General features: G+C 37.6%; 1 protein-coding gene across 1 annotated transcript in view; it reads right to left on the reverse strand.

Moving 5' to 3' along the window:
- The window catches only part of PHIP (PHIP subunit of CUL4-Ring ligase complex), a gene marked incomplete at its 3' end in the record, with an annotated part of 110,751 nt that overhangs the window by 52,585 nt on the left and 35,962 nt on the right, over positions 1-22,204 (reverse strand). The window contains exons 10-15 of the mRNA XM_081997840.1: positions 20,149-20,219; positions 19,215-19,315; positions 19,064-19,104; positions 17,837-17,935; positions 15,679-15,832; positions 14,598-14,732 (exon numbers count right to left, since the gene is read on the reverse strand). Coding sequence (XP_081853966.1) covers positions 14,598-14,732; positions 15,679-15,832; positions 17,837-17,935; positions 19,064-19,104; positions 19,215-19,315; positions 20,149-20,219 — 601 coding nt within the window. The remainder of the gene's footprint in view (positions 1-14,597; positions 14,733-15,678; positions 15,833-17,836; positions 17,936-19,063; positions 19,105-19,214; positions 19,316-20,148; positions 20,220-22,204) is intronic.

Raw genomic sequence — 22,204 nt, forward strand, 5'->3', positions numbered from 1 at the left:
TAAGCTTTGCAGATCTATAGTAAAAACCTGGAAAAGGAGTACTTACACAGAGATTTCTGTTCCCTTTCCCTTTATCCAATAAAGGAAACATGAAAGTATCAAGCTTCCTAACATTCAAGTGCTCCAGAAAGAGAATTTCAGGGTTCTCCTAGGGCCTAAGATTTGAAGACTTTTTGCTTTACAAGAAAAACAAGGCGTGTTGTGGGAAGAACTATTTGCTAACCGTGGTGAGGGGAAAAATAAGAAATAGAACGGAAAAAAATTACTGTTAAGATGATGGGTTTTTTTTAATCCTTCCCAGCAAGAAATGGTTTGGATGGAACATTTTCAGGAAACCCCTGGGAATTAGAGTGTTAGTTGGAAGACATTGCCTTCTTATGTAAAACGAAAGAATAGTGATCTACTTATTCAGTGATTAGTACAGTGCAAATAGTTTTACTCTAAATACAGCCAGAATCTGGTTTAAAAAGTGCTTTTGGAAAGGACAGCAGTAAGACCTTTTAGTACAACAATCAAGTCTGATGTACAATTATTTAGGAATAAAGATCCTTAATATTCCAAGAACAAAAATTACTGTTGGGGATAAGCTTCCAAGATATAATTACTATTACAAATTAAAGGGCAAAGCATACCTGTGTGCGCTACCCAGCAGAATTTTTTTAAACAAAAATATTTCAGGATTAATAAATGACACTTTACAATGGAATTTCTTCAATAATAAAGCTAACACAGAGGATTTAGTCATTTGGGACAGAAACTAAATATTAAGTTGCAAAAGGGGAAGCTGTAGTAAATCAGTGAAGCTGTAACTTCAGCAAGCTAGATAAGGGGCTTCAGCAAGAAGGAAGCTGCTTTCCCCACTCATCCCTTTTAAGTCCAAGATGCAAGAACTATATAAAGACCATATGCCAAAGATGACAAACTGTTTATTCTGTTTGGAACCTTTCCCTGCCGAATGAAAGGATATAAATGGTGAAGGGAAGACATCGCCCACGACAACAGAAAAAGCTCTGGTCAATTAAGAGCTGTCCCAACAAAGGTTTGCCAAGAGTGAACACGTTACGATACTGCTGAGAGCAAAGCAAGTAGCAAGGATTCCTCAGCCACAAACAAGGAAGAACTAGTGATGCTATACAATGGGGGCCAAGTTAAGATTACTTTTAGTCTCAACCCCAAGAATTAAGGTATTTGCCTGCATTTTCACTACCAAGGAAACAGATGGACACTGGTACATCATGAAGGGAGGAATGTTGATGAATTAAGAGAATGAAAAAGGGAAGTTATTCTTTTCCTCTCAGTTTTGAAGGACCTTATTGCTCTTCCCCAAACAACGGAGAACAGAGTTGTGAAACTAGTAGTGACATGTCTTAGATCCATAATTTGTTGTACGAAAACAGAGCAGTACCACCTCAGTAATTAGCCTGACCTGTTATCAATAGATAGTACGAAAGACTTAAAAACCCAGTTTTTAAGAAAAGTAAAAGACATGGGAGGAAAAAAAAAGGAAAAAAAGATCATGTAAAACAAAAACTAATCAAGAGTAGAGAGTACTAGGCAAACTTGGCAGGCTTTCTTCAGTAAAATAACTGTTTGGGTTTTTTTAATACCAAGAAAATATAATTAATCCAATCTAGCTATATTTCATAGCCATAATATGGCACTGAAAACTTACTTCAAATGGAACAGGTTAGGAGGAGAAATGCAGAGTAGGTAAACTTGCTAAGGAAAATGTAACAGTTACTGGTTTTGGAAAGACATACAGAGCTAAAGGATGTTATCAGTGAAGTTACCCCAAGCCAGGCCTTTTGTTAGTGACTACAGAAAAAATAAGAGCCCATGGATGAAATGAACATTAGGAAATCATCCACTGGTAACAGATTTGGGACACAGCACAAATTGTATCAACTGAAGCAATTAGCCAATGGGACAAAATGCAATAGGCCATGAACCTAAGATTATTAGAAACACCTTACATACTGACAGAAAAAAAATAACAGAACTCAGTCTACACACAATAATGCTATACATTTCTATCACTCCTTCCAACACAAGTCATCAGCACTGTTTAAAAAGTCAGTGAACTAAGCCTCTATTAGCCTGACGTAGGTAACGTTCTCTCCTGTCTTTCACATTAAGAGACTGACACAATTAGTTGGAAACATAGGGAGAAAGATCACTGTGTACTCATTGCAATGTATCACACAATGCAACAGCAAAAAAAAAACTATAATCCTAAAATATACCCAGAAGTATATCAAAAGAGAAAAAAGCACACATGCTAGATGAGCAGACAACGATAAGACAAACTCTTCCAAAGCAATACACATTAATTTTTGCTTCCCATGTTCAAGGTAAGTAAATTCCAAGTGGAACAGCTACACAGAAATGTTTCCACTCATGATAATGGAAAAACCAAGAGCCCAGCTTCTTCACACGGACACTAAGGAAAGAAGACTGTTTTGTATGGCATATACAAAAAGACCTTTAGCAGGAAGAGAACTACTCTACTGAAATGCTGAGGAACAAATGAAAATTGGTTACAAGCAACATTCAAGTTCGAAAACTCAAATTTAGATTCTAACGATCTGCCAAATGACGGTACACTAGAAGAATTTTCTAAAACCAGCAAAAAAGCAAAGTTCGTAAGTGATGAAACCATACCATAGCTGCTCAAGTCAAATAAGTCTCCAAATATCTTGAAGTTCCTTTGCAGGTTTATGTTCTCCTTTGCTTTAGGGAACAATCTCCAGCTGCAGCGTACTTCCATGGTAAGCCAAAAAAATATCTACAGACTTTCTGTGAATTCAGGAGACACTGCTGCAGATTTGGAGGCGTGGAAAAAGATCTCTTAATTTTTATTCAGCCAGTTAAAAAAAAAAATATTCAAAATCAACAGAGCTTCTACATTGCTTCCAGAAGAGTAACAAAGGATCAAATGGTAGGAAGATGACACGAAGTAATTAAGTGTAAAACTTTTATTAAAAATGTTTCTATCTTCCTACCATCCAAGTCAGTTATCCATTCAGGAAAGTTGTATTTGTCTTGAAAGATAAACATATCAATGAAAAGATCTGACAGATCATCTACCCTATGCATGCCTGAAGTTATATAAAGGCTGTTAAAAAGTATTTTGAGCTTTTTCTTTTTCAGGAAATTTTTCTTAATAAACATCCTGCAAACCCAGTACTGGCTTCTACTTGGACTACTAGAGCATTATACTGGCTTTGCTCTTCAGGATGTGCTCCTATGTACTATTCAAAGGTGGAACACCTGAAAAGTCTCAAGAACATTTCAGTAGGACTACACACTGACTGATTCAAAAATAAAGTACCCATATTCTAAGTTATCCTGTATTTCAGATTACTACAACACCTGACCTAAAAATATAACCCCATATAATCCCAGCAAAACTGGAAATTTCTTCAGGCTCTATGAAGGCCACAACGTAAGAAATAACAGTTTTTAAATCTCTAAATAACACTGGACATTACAATACATTGTCCATATGAGCAAGCAGTATGCTTTTTCCATACATTAGGCCGAAAAAAATCACCTTGTGTGGTAGGAAATCCATGTACAGTGCATTCTGCCAAGCTGTCCTAGATGGAATCTGATCTTCCATGTTATTCTTCTGACAGGGACTCCAATTTTTTGGTATGCCATTTAGGCTAAAACTAATCAAGTAGTTGTCAACAAAGATCTAGGTAGGCCATGCAGGTTTACTGATTAACAAAAAGGAAACAACATTGTAACTGATACAATAATGCTGTTAGGGCTTCAGAGTTTATCAGGTTGCATGGGAAGCCAAAGTAGCATTAGAAAGTAAGGAACTGCATCCCACAGATCAGTGAAAGATCAGACCTCAGAAGATGGGGTTGGAAAAACATTTAAGATACACACACACAAGGAGGCATAGCACAGGAATTTCCTGGAATGAAGTGTCCGCTCAAAATTAAAAATAAAGGACAGAGTCAACAACCAGCCCTCTGAAGGTGCAGGAGCACACAGAAAAATCTGATTGCCATTTAGTAGCCTCTGCTTGATTGACAATTTGCAGGAAGAAAACCTTTTGACCGAAATCAGTTGATGCCGTAACACTGACAGTAAGTTCTAAGCAAAACAAGGATTAAACTGTACTAAAACATTCGAACAGTCATTAATGGGGGATATGCATGTCCAAATCCACAAAAACTAGACATCATCGCCATTATGAAATATATTACTACTATCACCTCCAAGGGGGTTCCAAATTTTTCTCACCCATTTGTATAAAAACATATCATGTGGGAAGAGGGCAGAGAGACTTGGGAGTCAGGGGGGAACAACCAACACATCACTGCATCCAGATGGTCTGATTCTTCAGCTGTAGTGCAGACTCTCCATTAACTTCAATTAAGATGAAAATTACACTCTACAACTTCCATTGCAGAAATCAGGAAAATTCTTATGGGCTGCTTGAACTTGACCCTTTTATAGTCAAGTTTTGCCCACGACAATTTCAGTCATTGCTTATGCTAATAGCTTCAAACACATCTACAATATATCCAACGCTCAAAAAGCTAAGAAAGGGTTTCTATTAAAAAACCTTTGAGAGATACGGGAACTGTAAGAAAGTTGAGGAAAATGTATAAGCTTGAAAAAGGACTGTGCAATGCAACTACCATACATCCTATAAAAGTAATTAAGGACCCACTTGGAAAGAAACTCATGGAACCAGGAATAGTACCAGACAACATTACATTAATTAGACATTCAGCTAGCTACAGACTTGGGGACAAAAAGCTCGGGCATTAGCTTTATCAATCTTGTCCTTACTTCTGAATGTCTATTCAGAAGTAGAATAGACATTCTACTGGATGTGGAAATAGTAGTGGCCGGAACTTTCAACCTTAATACCAACATGTGGGTGGGTTGGTTTTTTTGATATATAAAACATTTATCTGCATTAACAGTTTTACACAGATTAACTAGTATCTGGCTATGAAAAGACATATATTCACCATGTAACTTCACATAGTGAATATAAAGTAAAGGTAGCATGAATGTATTCAACTTGCTTCAAGCTTTCTCACTGGATGCACAATAGTACACATTTTCAATTTCAAAAACAAGCTTCATGTTTTAAATACAACTATTGTTTTGTTATAATATATATCACTGCATTTCCTGATTTTGTGCCAGCATTTCTAAGAAGCTTAACCTGTTTCATTAAGACACCATTTGAAATAGCAGCACTGTAGAGCTATACAACTATCGTCATCACATAATCAGGAGAGGGTCGCCTTACAAGGTAGGTTAGTATATACTTGCTCGTTCTACTACTCCATTTGTTTTCAAAGGCAATCAAATGAAATGAAGGAATTTCAGAGATCACCTTTAAAACAAGCATATCAAATCCATTTTTTGTTTCCTCAGCCCAAGGCTTCCTAAGAAAGAAGCAACCTGAAAAACAAAACTAAGGACCAAAAAGAGTTACTTTTTCCCTTTCTTCTGTTCCCCCCTGCCCCCTGCACAGTTGTAAGAGCTTGAGTTTAAATTTTAAGACTGGACAGGAAATCAAGGGACCTAGAAATAAGTTTGTGAGTATTCACAAACAAGTTCTATTCTTTTGATCATATCAAAGCATTACACACTTCACTGCATAGTAAGTTAGAGCATAGTCTAATGAAAGCTACAACAGCAGAGTAGTAAGTAAATAAGGTTTTAATGAGCAGCCCTGCATCATGACAAGATCCTCCCAACACGCCTTTTCTTCCACCTAACTTTTGTAGTGGTAACTGTTAGAAATACAGTCATGCTGTAATCCCCTAAGTGTGAAAAGCAGATACTGGAGTCTTATCTTCTGTAGTACAGACACAGAGATAAAACTTTTATTCTTCACAACTATTACTTCAGGAATACCCAGACATAACCACTACAGCTTTTCAAAAATGTCTATCAAGCTTTATTTACATGATACCTCACTTCAGGTACCTGACATAGGTGTATAGAGATTAAAAATGAAATTTAAAATTAATTTATAATGCGTTTTACAAGCAATAATATATAGTTCTTTCTCTAAACATGAAATAATGCTGAAAAAGGCAGTATGCATGTTTGCTTGAAACAAAACATAAACAAGCCATGTTATTTTTTACCTTTTCAGCTATTTTCTCTTCAATTTGTAGTAAAAAAAACACATTAAGTTGGTCATGGTAAGCAGCTGGACTTAAGTATTGCAAAGAAATCCTCAACAGCTTTTTTTCAGTACAGTTCTGCATTTCTGTATTTTGGGTAACGAGCACTGTCCCATCAAATCTGAGACTTCATTAAAGAAGCCAACCCAAGCTTCTGGTCAACTTGGTAAGAGTAAGACATTCAATGCTGTGCAAAAGAAGTCACAACCTGAACAATTCTACAGCTAAGAAGTCTGCAGTTTCATTAACGTTTTTACCCTGCTGAAATGCTACAAGCTTTTTTGTGTTTGGTCTTTTTTTTTTTCTCCCCCCAAAGATTATTAACTTCAGCAGTACTTTCCTAGGTCCAACCAGGAATGTAAGCAAAAGATCAGCCTACAGGTTTGTTAGTTTCACTGATAAAGTAGCTTATGCCTGCTTGTACCTTATGTTCAGCAACAGTTTATATTTAAATACTTTGAAAAGTTTTTTCAGTATCAAGAACTTTAGAGCTGCTGTTCCCCATTAATGTACCTGTTAAGGGGAACAATCACATTTACATTTTGATGTGGCAATATAATGCCAAGTCAAAATAACTTTATCTTGCTGAAAGAATCCGTAACTATTTATATAAGGTTCCAGTAAGATGTCCTTTAATCTCTGAACTGCAAGAACGAAAAGTTTTGCCCCCATTTTTCTTTCAGTTGTCACAAATTTTCTTTAAAAGGAAAGAAGAAAAAATGAAATATAACTTTTTTTATATGCAGTTAAATCCAGATTTTATCCTAACATCGCAAGTAATTTGCTTCTGGGCTGAGAATTTTAAATGAAATTGGATGAAACCACATATTACAAAATTGATATTCAAACTGCAATTGCAAAAACTTTAACTTTTTAGAAAACTGACACCTTTCAATTCAGCTGCTTACACTGTACCTGTTTTAATGTATGTTTTTTACCACAAATGGAAGAAACCATGCTCATCACACTAGCCAAATCTTTGAATAAGCTATTTAACATTTTGTGAAATAAACACAGAAGAATTTATGTCCTTCCTTTGTTTAAAAAAAATGTTCATATTTAAGATCTAAGTTTCATCACGTGTTGCTAATGAATAAGCATATTAGAAAGAACACATGCAAGTCATAAGCTTGCTAGTTCTGGGTACAATGCCTACTTACATAGAATGTAAGTAATGTATTTTACATGAAGGAGTGGGACTATTTATCATGAATTTCCAACAGAAATGAAAGCAAACAGCTGGGATTCTGGTACAGAGATCTAGATCAAAATATGACCCAGTTGGAAAAAAAAAAACCAAAAAACCACCATGCTTTTCTTCTAGGATACCTGAAAACCTGTAAGCAGCTTCATCCCAACTCACAGCAACTACAGCTATCAAAGACATTGTTGTCCTCCTAGGTCTCAATGAAAAAGCATGTCCTAGCCCCAGCAGGAGAGTTTTTTAAAAACAGTCAAGAGATGTAACAGCACCCTATATCTTCTCCAACATTAATGCAACAGGCAGGTCAGCCTCCTCCTCAGGCTTTGCAATTTTTAAGGGTTTGGGGTTTTTTTTACAGACGGTTTCCATAAAAGCGGGACAGAGGGCATAAGAGCGACAAACACCAATTCAAGCAGAAACAGTTACACTGCCACAAGAAATCATCCACTACTCTTTAAGTACCAATCTAGTTTCCAGAGCAAGCAACATTTACTCAGTGACACAGAGGAGAACAATGGTGATTCTGGGAGAGATTAAAGCTTTTCTTTCACAAATGTCACAGAGTTAATTGTCACTTCAAAGGAAGCTGGGGGGGGAGGGGAGGGTGAGGGAAACAGGTTCCATGAGGAATTTTTTTTCTTCCCCTTCCTCAAAAAGAATCAGAAGGTTGCTTCAAATCACTTCTTTACAGAGCTGCAGTTGTAATGCGTTTCTGAAATATACTCATGGTATTCTATATGCTCCGATGAAATGTACTTTGGCATTTAGAAAAAGACTCATCAAATTCGCAACAGCTGGAGATATATAGCATGACCTTTAGCTGTCAAAAGGCTAAAGTGGCTTAGCTTTTCAGCAAGTAAGATAAAGTCACAAAGGTAGGAGGATTTTGAAGTGTTTGGATCTGTGAATTTAACACAGGATAGTAAAAACATTCTTTTTGTAGAAGTATTAAAACGCATTCTTCAGAATACAATGAAAGGACTAAGGCCACCTTTGCACTGAGTTCAAAGTGTGTTCCAGAACTATTACCCACCCAGAGCATGTTGCAAAGATCACCGTAATACATGACAGTCCTCAGAAAGACTGTCTTAGCACTAGGGGAACGCAACAAGATTTGGTCCAAATGAACCCTTCACAACCACTGGGAGGAACACATTAAAATTACAAGTAAGCAGAAGTCTGACCTTAACAGGCGTTCAGGCACAGAGGAGGCCCCTGACGCACACAAATCATGTCAGATATAAGAAAACCTACTACCAGCTGCAGCAAAGCCTGATTTCTCAAAGATGCAACTCACAATCACAGAATCACAGAGGTTGGAAAGGACCTTCAAGATCACCAAGTCCAACCATTAATCCAGCGCCACCATGTCCCCTAAACCATGTCCTGAAACACCACATCCACACGTTTTTTCAACGCTTCCAGGGATGGTGACTCCACCACCTCCCTGGGCAGCCTGTGACAATGCTTGACCACCCTCTTGGTACAGAAATTTTTCCTAATATCCAATCTAAACCTCCCCTGGGGCAACTCGAGGCCATTTCCTCTCGTCCTATGACTAGTTACTTGGGAGAAGAGACCAACACCCTCGTCGCCACAACCCCCTTTCAGGTAGTTGTAGAGAGCGATAAGGTCTCCCCTCAGCCTCCTTTTCTCCAGACTGAACAACCCCAGTTCCCTCAGCCGTTCCCCATAAGACTTGTGCTCCAGACCCCTCACCAGCTTCGTTGCCCTTCTCTGGACATGCTCCAGCACCTCAACATCCTTCTTGTAGTGAGGGGCCCAACACTGAACGCAGGATTCAAGGTGCGGCCTCACCAGTGCCGAGTACAGGGGCACGATCACTTCCCTACTCCTGCTGGCCACACTATTTCTGATACAAGCCAGGACGCTGTTGGCTTTCTTGGCCACCTGGGCACACTGCCGGCTCATGTTCAGCTGGCTGTCAACCAGCACCCCCAGGTCCCTTTCTGCCAGGCAGCTCTCCAGCCACTCCTCCCCAAACCTGTAGCATTGCATGGGGTTGTTGCGGCCGAAGTGCAGGACCCCGCACTTGGCCTTATTAAACCTCATACAGCTGACCTCTGCCCATCGATCCAGCCTGTCCAGATCCCTCTGCAGAGCCCTCCTACCCTCCAGCAGATCAACACTCCCACCCAACTTGGAGTCATCTGCAAACTTACTGAGGGAGCACTCAATTCCCTCATCCAGATCATCAAGAAAGATATTGAATAAGACCGGCCCCAGAACTGAGCCCTGGGGAACACCGCTTGTGACAGTCAACCCAGTAAGACAGAAGAGCAACACCTAAGTCATGAAAGATCTTTTGGTTGTTAGTTTTGTTGGGGTTTATTTTGTGGGCTTTTTTAAATCTGTTGACCAGGAGAACCATTTTTTATTTAAAGGCATCAGTATTCCTACTTGGTTCATGTCTACATTACACAAGGGTTTCTTAAATGCGGTAAGGCTAGTCTTTATCAACTAATACACAAGCTTCCTGGTGCAATAATTGCAATGCCTGTTTACAAAATCTGCTGAGTCAGGTATCAGATTCAGACAAAGCAATTACATTCAAAGATACAGTACAAAAATCCAATGTTCTACGGTGACAAAGGTAGTAAAAATGCCTGCTTTCCCTTAGTCTTTCATTCTTGCTTCTATAGTACAGTTTTCATAGTTTCAACAACATACTTTTAAGTAACTGCATTCACCATATGTTTCTGCAACTGTTCATAAAGCTATGTTGTAAATCAGAGACAGAGAGAAAAAGGGAGAGAGAGAGTGCAGAGCTACAGGCTTGTACATATCCTGAAATCTTTTAGGAAACTTTTTACAGTATTCTTCTATATGGTAGCCCACTCACAGGACAAGAACTGTCGTATTTATCACAAGAGAAACTTACACTCTAAGGCTCCAGACAGAACGCCTTTTGCAAGCAGTCTGAATCAGCAGAGCTCAGGCCTGAGAGGTACTGCTTAAAGGATACTACCTAAGTCCAAAAAATAAAAATCAAGGGCGGGACCGTAACACCACAAACCTATTTGGTGTCAGACTCAAGGAACACCAGTACTGAACGTCGAAATTGTAACACCAACAGAAACCCAATCACCAAACCAAACAAAACCCCATGCATCCACCTAATATTACTAGGCACCTCCTTTTTGATCCAGAAGTGTCTTAACTCCCTGCAGTTTTCTTTTCCTCTCATACATTCTCAGAATTGAGAAACTTCTGCTTAAAGCCTACAGGAACTACAAGCATAAGGCTAAGCTGCAGCACATACCATCCAAGCACCAACCCTGGCATTCCTAACAAATGAACAGTGTCAGGTCTATTAAGACCTCAGTGAGAACACCTGAAAGAAAACAGATCCTATGATAACAACTGAGTGGTGTACAGCTTCACTTATGACCTAAAAGAGCATTAATCCTGCAAGTTCAAGAGCTTGCCTGATGCTTGAAGCAAAAGGCCATTTCTACCACTTTCTAATTTACCTAGAACATGATTTCCATACCCAAGAAAACAAGCCTAGTGTAACTGCCTAAACCCACAGGCTTACAGATTCACGTCACTCCACAGCAGCACAACTTCAAGAGAAAGTTGGGAAAAAGTCCTGTCTAGACATTTATAGCTGAGATGCCCTCCTGGGTAAGTGCCAGATGTTGAATTGAACACCTTGCCACTGAGGAGAGAACAGAACCTAGATCTTCCATTTCCCAGCTCAACAGCTTAATATTAGTGAAGGCAATCCCAAAAGACAAGTGCCACCTGCTCCTGTGTCCTCATTTTAGGAGCACAGGGAGGTCCCTCTGTTCTTGGAAAGGTACCTTACCACACAAGGGATCCAGGTGCCTCACTGCAGCTTTGAGCAAGAAACAGCATTTCAAATATATTTCTCTACATTATCATGCAGTGGCTCTCACTAGACAGCCCACTATTCAGTGTTTTTGTTTTTTTTCCCCCTCAATCATCCACTAAGGCATCTAAACCTCATATGCTGCTCAGTAAACTGAGGATTTGGTAGGACACTGCACTGCATTCCACTTTGGTGACGAAGGGTGCTGGTCCCCAGTAACTTAGGTGCCACAACAGTCAAGTCCTTCAGTGAATCTAGGCCCTGGGTAATGAGCCACAATTTAAATATTTACAAGAGTTTATGCTGTCCTTCTCTAGCAAAAACACTACTTTTGTGAAATATTTAAGTTCTGAAACAGTTGGCTACAGCAATCACGTAAGGTTTATTACCCCAGTTTCTTCAGAAGTCTGCTAAATGCTTATTTGTACCCGGGAACTACAGCATGTGAAACTGCGCTAATATTAAAACACCAAAGCTACGACCTCATTGATTCCTTGGGAAAATGAATGACAAAAATACACTGAGAACACATTTTTCATTAGCAGCTGTATTAAGTCAGGACTGGCAGGGATTATTACAGAAGCCACAAAACAAGTACCTGTATTTGCACATGCAATTTAAAACCATTCCAGGACTTATATGCTGCATCTCAAAATTGCCTAAAAAGCTTTAAACCTCTCACGCTTTTAGTATTTCTATGGCAAATTTCACTCTGACATAGTGAATACATTCCTTGATTCTAGCTGACTCAAGTCACTGAATTAAGCCAGTTCTGAATGCCCATGAACTCCGACACAGAGTTATGTGATAATCAGAGAACTAGATCAAATAAAGTGAAGAGAAAACATGGAATATATATATAAAATACATACATACTTACTTGATTCCCCCATTTAAGTTAAATACAAATCAAAAAGTGTATATGGCTACTACGGTGTTGCAATTTCATATTCACTGACTGGATAAAAGCAATTAAGTTTCAAACCAATTGACACCTCTTGCACCCCTTGGATTTTGATTTTTTTTTTTTTTTATGCTGACAATGAAGGAATTGGGGGGGTGGGGGGAACGGATGGGACACAACAGTGAGACAACAGCAGGATGTAAAAATACCTAAGTCTGCTTTAGGGATTTGCCACAGGCTTTAGATGTACCAAGCAATCCATCTAAGATGGGAATACCTGACTGGACTATCATTAAACTAACAGTGATCTAAGACTTTGCCAATTCAACCAACATCCCCAAGGTCTTCAATATTTTTTTAAGGAACTTTTGTTATAACAACATCATCCAGTGATAGTTCTGGTACCACACCGTTTTTGTCGGGCAATGATAGTAAGAGGTTCTTGAATGTTAAAGCAGGTAACACATGTCATTCAACTCTCAGGTTGGGTTCCTCCAAACAGTGTTCCCTGTCTGATCCAAGAGAGCCCAATCTGTAAAAATTTCCCATCCCCTGAATACAAATATTGTTTTTCAGAAGTATGAAATGACATACTGAGCCAGTCAATGAAGGTCACAGCAGTTATCAGAATAATTTAATAGTGGCTAATCTAATGATGTTCCCAGCTGATACGCCAGTTAGGGAACTGGGAGAAGACTGGCACCTCTGTATGTATTCATGCCCTCCATTAGTAAACCAGAACACTTAACACTTGCAGCTCTGCAGAGGTGACTATGCAATCAAGTCTCATGGTCTAGAAGCACCTCCCCGCCAGTCATCTAAGAAAACCTCTATTTCCACCCATGTCTTATGGAGCATCAGACATTGATGACTGGCTGGTGAAATATTCAGAGACTGTGGAGAGATGCCCCTTTTGCATACCTGGCGCATCAGCTTAATTCATTGATTCGGGTCAAACTGATTGCCAGATTTACAACTCCCCTCACCTCACACAGCAGGCAGACCTTCTAACATTCATTTCTAGCATGAAGCACATATTACTAGCTGCTAAGATCTTCTGCTGATAGTCTACACATTTCTTTGACTCCAAAGATCTTAAAATGTATGTGATTTTTACTCTTTTTAGGTGTTTGTGTTGCACTGCACCTTTGAAATAAATATTTCAGTCTTTCAGGGGGTTGCCTAAAGTCACAGGCATCTGTAATTTAGATTCTGATAGCTCTTAAATGGACTCTTCTTATAAAGAGCAGATAGCAGATGAACTCAGCCTCTTCTGACCTTACATTCCATGAAAGCTACCATACCTCCATCATAAGGAGTAGCGGAAAGGCAACCAAACCATGCAATGAGAACATACACCTCAACTGGTAACAGTGAATAGCACTGAGTAACAAAGATCCATACTCATAGCTCTAAGATGGTTGTCTTGGATCCTTCATAAGTTCAATTACAAAAATCAATGCAGAGAGAACAACACTGAACCTAGGCCAGTGCTGAAGGAGTCTACGTCACTCCCTCTCCCATTAAGATTAGCAGAATTTCTTCAGAGACTTTATGAACTGTACTGTACACTGCACACCTCAAAAACCTTTCTTTAGGTTCAGAGTGACCTTCCTGGCTTAACTTGATTTCTAAATGCCCTTTTTTTGTGAGTAGATCTATGGGAGGTTTCTTCTTCAGATGATCTTCTTTATGCTGGTCTCCAAGACTGCCATTCTACTATGGCTGAGGGCTAGATGAACCCCATTTGCCTACTTTCAGCATTCTCAATGATTCTTCATATTCTACAAAGACTTCTGTCATTTTCTTCAGGAGACAAAGTCTGAATCACACAACACATCATTACCTTTTTGAGGAAAAAGGTATGTATAAAGACCCACTTAATATCAAGAAACAGATGGAAATAGCTGTTGCATCCATCTTCCAGAAGAATTAGTTTAGTGGAGAACAGACCAAAATTGAAACCTGCATGTAGAGGAGCTCTACAGAGAAAGGCTGACAGTATTCAGTCCAATGGGCCAAGGCAGCATACAACAACATTGTATGAGATCAGGTGACTCCTGAAGAGCTTTAGCCAGATTAAGAATTAGTAATGCAAAAATAAACCAAGTTCCACCTTGGTTCCCCAGGCAGGAAACAGAGCACTCAAGGAGGGTCTCTGTCACCCTGCCTCTTACGCATGATCTCTGACAATGTAAACTAACACTTCAATTTCATGTGGATGAAGCATATAGAAAGATGACACTATGAAATACAGCCAAAGAAACAACTTTTTACATTTTACAGATTTCATCTTTGCCCCACTAAACTAAGCAGGAATTTCTCTTGACTTCACTGGATGCAGGATCTTGCCCTATACACAAATGCATGCTTCAAGATGGCCTACACAAGAATGTACTAAAGGCAAAAAGTTCAGAAAGGTTGCACTGGCATATCTGCATAAAGCACAATAATTACCATGTTGAAGTAAGACCGGATTTTGACCCCTCTTGCCAAATCCCAAACTATGACATTTCCATCATGTCCAGCAGAAAAGAGAACTCTTGGATCAAATGGATGAGGTTCAAGTACAAACACTTCATCTTCATGCCCCTGAAATTACAGATATAGCAAGATGAATGAGGATTGTCTCAAATACTTACCCAGGAATTCAATATGGTAACACTAGCAACTGCAACATTAATCTATGAAAGCATACAGCAAAGAACAACTACTTGGACCGCACATTTCTTTTTTTCTAACAGTGTATTATACTCTTCTCTTTCCAGTTGCAATTTTATCTTCTTAAGAAGTATGTCAAGTATGTCACCTTCACAAGAAGTATGTCCCAATACTTTTGCCATGATGGATTAGAGTCCACAAAATTCATTATTTTTTTGGTCTTAATGCTCTGCAGATTTACATTTGTTTAAGCAGAGTAGCAGTTAGAAATTTAATTTAGACCCAAAAAGAATCAAGTATGTAACTAAAAGTTAGAGAACAACATCTCTAAAATTAATAATAAATTTTCAAGCTTTGAGTGAAATATTTTGATCTCTACCGAGGCATCTAGTTACCTAGAGTTACCTACTTTCTCAGTTAAAAAAAGTATCAATTTTTTTTTATCAGACAAAAAATATTGTTTGATTTATTCTAGCTAGAAGACTATTTTTTTGTACTCATGGAATGATTAGGTTGCAGAAGTGTCTCTGTTTAAACAGGGAAAATTTATCCATTAATGGTATTACTAAACAATTGTCACATGAAATAAAAGGTAAAAAGAAACAACTGTTTCCTTCTCCCCTTCAAGATAACGCTTTAGGGAAAAGAAAGGCCAAAATTTGTTTCAGACATTTTGAACAGCAGCAGTTATTTGTGACTTTAAAGCTTTTTTTCCTAATAAGCAGCTGACAAACATCTCTATTACACTTTAATTATCTGGAATCATTTGTTAAGGCAGTTTTCAGAGAGAAAAAAAAAAAACGCGTAAGAAAGCATTGTTATGATGTATACATAAATTCTGCATTCAAGATTGATAAATCAAGATGAAACACCTTACCATGAGAATATGAATGAGTTGGCCAGTGAAAGAATTCCAAACTTTCAGAGTCATGTTATTCACTGCAGTTATAACAGAGTTGTCATGGCGGTCCCATGCCACCATGGTCACTTTCAGCTTTGTGATTTTATCTTCGACTCCTTGTAAACTTTGTCTAAAACAAAAGAGAAAAAAGTTTCAAAGCAATCCTAGTTTGCCAAAATATTTTTATGTCCCTAACAAGTGAAAATACTTCCATATTTTGCTTTATTATTAAGAACAAAAGCATTACTTCTTAAAGAAACTGGAGAAATGAAAGATGTTTTCTATTATGTAGCACATAAAACCACAAAAGAATTTTAGATGCTTAAACAATGACTATAGGGTCCTCTAAATATCTTAAAGAATATGTTCATCTGTTTTTCCAGAAAATGCCCTCTGATACATGACCTAACCCAATTAAATTTGTTAGCTACAGTATTTGTTGTGACATTTGAAGAGCAAAAAATCAAAACCTGTCAACCAGTGAACAGTAATTTGTCCTGAAGAATATTTGTAGTAAGTAATTCTAAATATGGAGAGAAGTATTCTGATACCTTTAAATGAGTTAAATTCTCAGGCTATATTTAGTACTATACCACCGCCCTTACATCACTTTACTATCGGTAATAATAGTGCTTTGTTTTTATCCCTATGAAAACCAAACACTAGCTTTCTGTAACATAATCTATCAGATCACTCCAAAACTACATTTTTGTCAATGTGGTTTAGAGATGAATCACCATTGAATTCTCTAGCACATTAATTTCTGGGAAAACATCAAACACAACAATAGCATGTTACCACCAAGCAGGCAAACAAAATATAGACTCTTTCACATAGTAAGCACTACAGTACATTACACAATAGTATATATTGTACAACTCCATAACAGAAAATGTAGTTATAGCCAGATTCCTTTCTAGATTCAATGCAGAACCCAGGAGGCTTTAAGCACTGAATTCACTCTTTCCTTTCAGTGCAGCAATTTCATTTTCTTTGATAAAATTGTGCTTGTGCAGAAAAGATCAAATCTGGAACTGCCCTTATCCCTCTAGTCAAAAGGGCAAAACATAATTCAGTGTAAAGGTGCTTTACTGAAATGAGCAGTTCAGTGTCTCAAAGAAGTTGAGTATTTGTGACCACAGTATTTTTCCCAGGATCAGTTAAAACTAAGGATTTTTACAGGCTGCATTTTCAAGAGACAGTAATTCAGTCTGTTCTCAAAGTGGCAGTGTTTTATACAGTCTTGTCCAGCAGTTTTATAGGCATGCTTTGTTGCCTCTGCTCATAACTGACAAGATACTCTCTGACCTAAACATCTATCTAAATTATAGCTTATTTAGCCTTCTCTTCCATCCCTCTCTTGGGTCTTTTAGACATCTTTCCACATGATTACTCCTGAAACCATTTCCATTTTTTTTTTATTAAATGCCATCCTTCAAATCACTCAGTATGATCAGTAAGGGGAAAAACATTTACCCCTTAAACCCATTATAAATCTTTTTAATGTATGTCAGTTGGAAAACATCTCCTCCACGCCAAAACAGAAAGGTGCAAGCCACAATTCCTGCTAAGTCATTCTCCATCTTCAAGCCTCTTTTGTTGCTTGTTCTAGTGTACAGCAGTTTCCCATACCTATAGAGCCTTCTAAATTCTCAGATGGTTTTAACAAATGAGAACCTGTTACAGAGCAAGTGATTTATTTGCTCTGGCATGTGGTATGAAAGAACCCAAGACTGCTTTTCTGGGCATGCAGACTCCACAATATCTTTAAGTATTACTAAAACGCAAGCAGTCTCAAGAACATATCTGACCTGGTTTTCTTGCTCCAGAAATAAATACCTATGTAAAAAGCCATATAAATTTGACATATAATAGGTTTTGAGTATATTTTATTCTTTTAATCTAATCAAAATATTAGTGGAGCAATTATCAGGACAAGCTAGTTTCCACAGCTGAGTAAGTAGGCAAATATTTGTTTTAATTGGACTTCAAGAGCTAGACAAGCATATCGTGCATTTAAGCAATAATTTAAGAGAGCCTTGCCCCCTCCACCCCACATTTTTTCCTTTCTTTTTAAATAAGTCAGCAAATGATCAGGTGTCTACCTGATAGCAGAACATTTTACACCACTTACCCTGCTGGGCGAGTAGCCATATCTAACAAAATGCTTTTCCATTCCCTTCGCTTAAACTGCCAGATTCGTGCTGTTCCATCACGACTTCCGCTCACAAATCTAACAAAAGGGGGGAAAAAGTTACTCAGAGATCAAAGGCAGATCTGTACAGAAAAGACACTTGAAAACTGAAGTTCCAGAACTGAGAACTCAAAAAAGGAAGCTCTAAGTAATAATACCAGTGTCAAAACACTGCACAACTGGTTGGAGGTGAAAAACACTTCCTGTACGAGTAAAAAAATTGAAGGCCTGCAAAAAGTAGAACTTGCTTCCGTATCCTGAGCCCCTTCCAAACTAATTATACTTTGACCTTTGGTGCACCTTGCTGAGTTATGACACTGCTCTGGCGCAAGGACATCATAATCCAATGAGCATTCTAAGAAACTAACCCTATCACACCAAGTAAAGCTAAGGAAGAAATTTAAGGGGTAAAAATTAGCTAAAGGGCCAGGAGAGCCCTGCAAGCAGAAGTACAGACATGATTCAAAACAAACAAAATCTACCCCAAATAAGCTATCACTGTATGTTGAGTAAGTATTATGATATTTAGCTGAGTAAGTGCTTCCCCTCCTCGCCCTTTTTCCTCCCCCTTTCCAGGGTTCAGGGTTAGAAGGAGGACAAAGAGGTGGGTGGAGCACAATGAAACTTGGTTTACAACTATATGTATCATAATAAAAGTATACATTAGAACATCATGTAAATGAAGTGTCATAAACTTCATAATCAGCTGAACCATTTTCTTTAGCATCCTTCACATACAACATCCAGAACTTAAAATAAAACATTAAAAAAACATTAGGCTAGCTAAACAAGATATTGTTAGATCTGGTTTCATAGTTCTCCTGTATCCAGCAGTCACTTAATTGAAAAAAGGTTTAAATATTTAAATGTATCTAAAAATGCATGTATTTTATATGTGAATATATATACACAGACATTTCTTAAGAAGAAATTTCAAGTATTTTTGGAAAATTCAAAATACTTTAAACATTCATTGCAATGAAAACAACTGTAAAACTGAAGGAGGATTATTAAAACAAAACAGTGAGAATCCAATAGTTATAGAAGATTTAACTGGATTAACCTTAAAACAGAAAGCTTTTTTTTTTTAATAACTACTTCCACAAACTTATATTTACAAATGTCCACAAGGTCAAAAAAATAGCTCTGAACAAACAGCGTGCTTACCTGCTACTACTATTAGAAAACTGAATGCTGTCAACCTTGTCCTATATTGAAAAAAAGGAGTAGAAAAAGAAGAAAATATGAAGTATTATTCCAAATTAATCCAAATTACTCTTTTAATCAAATACGTATGTGATTTTTAAAAAGTATTTACAGTATGAAACTCCAACTCTGATATCTTCTCTGGCTGACCTGATCCAAAGAAATAAACCCTAATGATGTGATCTGTACTCCCAGTGGCCAAAAACATTCCACCTGAGAAAAACAAACAGAGAAGTCTTTAGAAAAGAGGGCAATCTAATATTATTACAGTATTTTCAAATGGCTGTAACATCAAAGACTTAAATTTATTCCGTTAAATTTATAGCTGTAGTTCATTTCAACTATGCCTGTAACTGACCTTTAAGTAAAAACAAGATTTAGAAATTCAGAAGTTTAACTGGAATTGAATTACCTTACATTTGCTCTCAGAGAAATAGGCACCCACATACAGATCTGAAAGATTAGCTAACTACAATAATTTGTATGCAACTAAGCCGTTAGAAGCCTCAATCTTAACAAAAATTGAATGGAACTAGAGCTCCAGTACACTTTCTGAAAATAAGTTTCTGTCACTTTTGTATTTTATCCAATTATTTATGTTGCATTCTTCAATTGCCAACTCTGGAGTCAATGACATACAGACCATGAGAACCTGGTAATCAACATCTTATCCCAATCCTTAAAAATTCAATCTCAGATAAAGCCAACTCACAGAACGACTCTGAGAAAAAGGTATACATTGCGTTTTAAAAGACTTGCAGTCACAAGAGACTTTCTTTCAAATTTTATATTTAAGTGTTTTCAAGAATTTCTGTATCACCAAGAGTTAATGTGTAGATTCTGAATTTCTAATATTTGGGGTTTTTACTCCTCCATGAATCAAGCTACTTTAGTTCAATTCCACCTTATTAACAAGAAATATGCTACAGTAACGTAGCATATATTATTGAAGTAAATGAAGTATTATACTTCATTTTACTCTCCAAATGACTTCTTATATTGATAAGAGAGAGAAAAAGAAAAAAAAAAAAAAAAAGGTCTTTTACCAGCACTAAAAGAAGAACAGATCATTTGGACTCCGGGCCGAGGGCGTTCTGTAAACTTTGTTGGCCTTGGACTACAAATAAAGACACAGTTAAATAATTTCCTAATAAGGCTTCAAAAATAAGTCAGTATCTTAGAAATAAAGCACAGAAGGACAAAATTAAATATGAAGGAACAGATGGCTGCCATCTATAAACAATTTCATGTGACTATGCTTCATGATCTGATCTTTAGGAAACTAAGACATCCAGATGGATTAAGTAATCCACATATCAAGGAGAGCTGTATCACCATTTAAATCCCGCTCCCCTCTCCCCTCTAATATTGCTCAACAAAGCACTCTCCCTTAAGGCACCAGCAAAGCAGAACAGAAGACACTAGAGCCAGCTGCCCGTGATACTTGGTTTTAAACCACTGGGTGTACCGCAACTCTGGTTTTCTCCTGCAGCACACAGCTGCTTTTACAAGAGAGAAACAGAGCTTGGCGCTCTTTATAGAAAAGGATAAAAAAAAATGTTTAAATAAATTCTGAATTTTTCACACTATTGTAATACACCAGTTTCTTCAGAGGACATATATTCTTTGTGGGCTAGTTTAGAATAGTGCCCAAAGAATGACAAGACAATGGCTAGAAGTTTGTAAGGAATTTTACTTTATGGCCTGTGCCTCCTTTTAGGCATTACTAGAATCTGATGTGCAAGCATAACTAAAGTTTTAATGGATTTGGCACCTTAAGAGTGTATAAAAAACAAACAAATCAGATTTGGTTCTTCAATTATTACTTCAATTCTGCTCACGCACTGCAGCAATCTCAGATCAGTAGGTGGTCTTGCACAGTATGCCATCTGCAATCTTCACTCAAAAGAATAAACTTACTAGAGAACAGCAGCATTACACCCACAAGTGTCATCACTAAAGATTTGTCTTAACATAAAAGAACACATATTCATAACTTATCCAAAATTTTCTCTTTTAAAAGCAAAATGGTCCATATAATTCATTTCAGATGAAAGCAGATGCATAAGAGTACCTTTTTCCACTTAACAGGTATTGCTACCTCAAAGAAAGTAGTAAGCATTAAACTTTAGTGGGTGCCTACGCATAAAACAAAGTAATAAACACCAGGAATACCAGTTAAGAAATCTTTCTCCAAATTGTCCATTCAATATAGGCTGTTTCTGTGAGCCTTCCTCTAGGAATTTTAAGGTAACTCCCTGCAGACTCGTGACAAAGAAACTTCACAACAAGGTACACTAAACAAGACCAAGATCCATTCTACAAAACAGCTGAAACCTTTCTTAACTGAGATACTAACATAAAAAGAACTATCAGATGATTCAATATGCAGCTTACATAAGTTGGAGCAAGTGTAAATAGATAAATAGGCTGCTGTTTTCTTCCACTGTGGTTTGTGAACTCTGCCTTTGGAGTTAGGACAGCTGCAAAACAGAGCAAGTATATGCACTTATGTTCTAGTTTGGATAACCAAGTTAAACTGTCCAACTTACATCTCTCTAATGTCTGTTATTTTAGGCATTAGGAGACAAAAGGTTATGGCATTCTTTCACACTAGAGCAGACTGGGGTCTTTGAAAAATGAGCTGGGCATTCTGTAATTTTGTGAAGCAAGGAAAGGGGACAGAAGCATAATTTCTTGCAACATATAGAAACCAAGGTAATGGTTTCACTTTACAAACATTTTCAATCCCATTATTAAGTGGCTGGAGGGCAAAAAATTACTTCACAAACATTTCATAGAGAGGTCCAGAAAAGCTCTAGTAAACCATTTTACTGATGGGAGGAGACCTGTATTAAGTTCAGCACAGATGCAGAAACGAGAGGGGCTGCAGTCAAAAAATAACCTGCAGTCAAAGCAGCAGACAAAGAAGGAATTTGGTCTATGGGCCTTAACTAAGGGACACACTCACTCATATAAATACCTCACAAGTTCATATTCCTCAAAATGTAGCAACAGTGCAGGAATGGTTACCTAATCCAAGCCCTGCATTAACCTCACTCTGGACACGTAGTGGCCCAAGAAAGACTTCTTCCCAGGGAA

Source organism: Phaethon aethereus (genome assembly GCF_964289735.1).
Source record: "Phaethon aethereus genome assembly, chromosome: 3".
NCBI classification, from domain to species: domain Eukaryota; kingdom Metazoa; phylum Chordata; class Aves; order Phaethontiformes; family Phaethontidae; genus Phaethon; species Phaethon aethereus.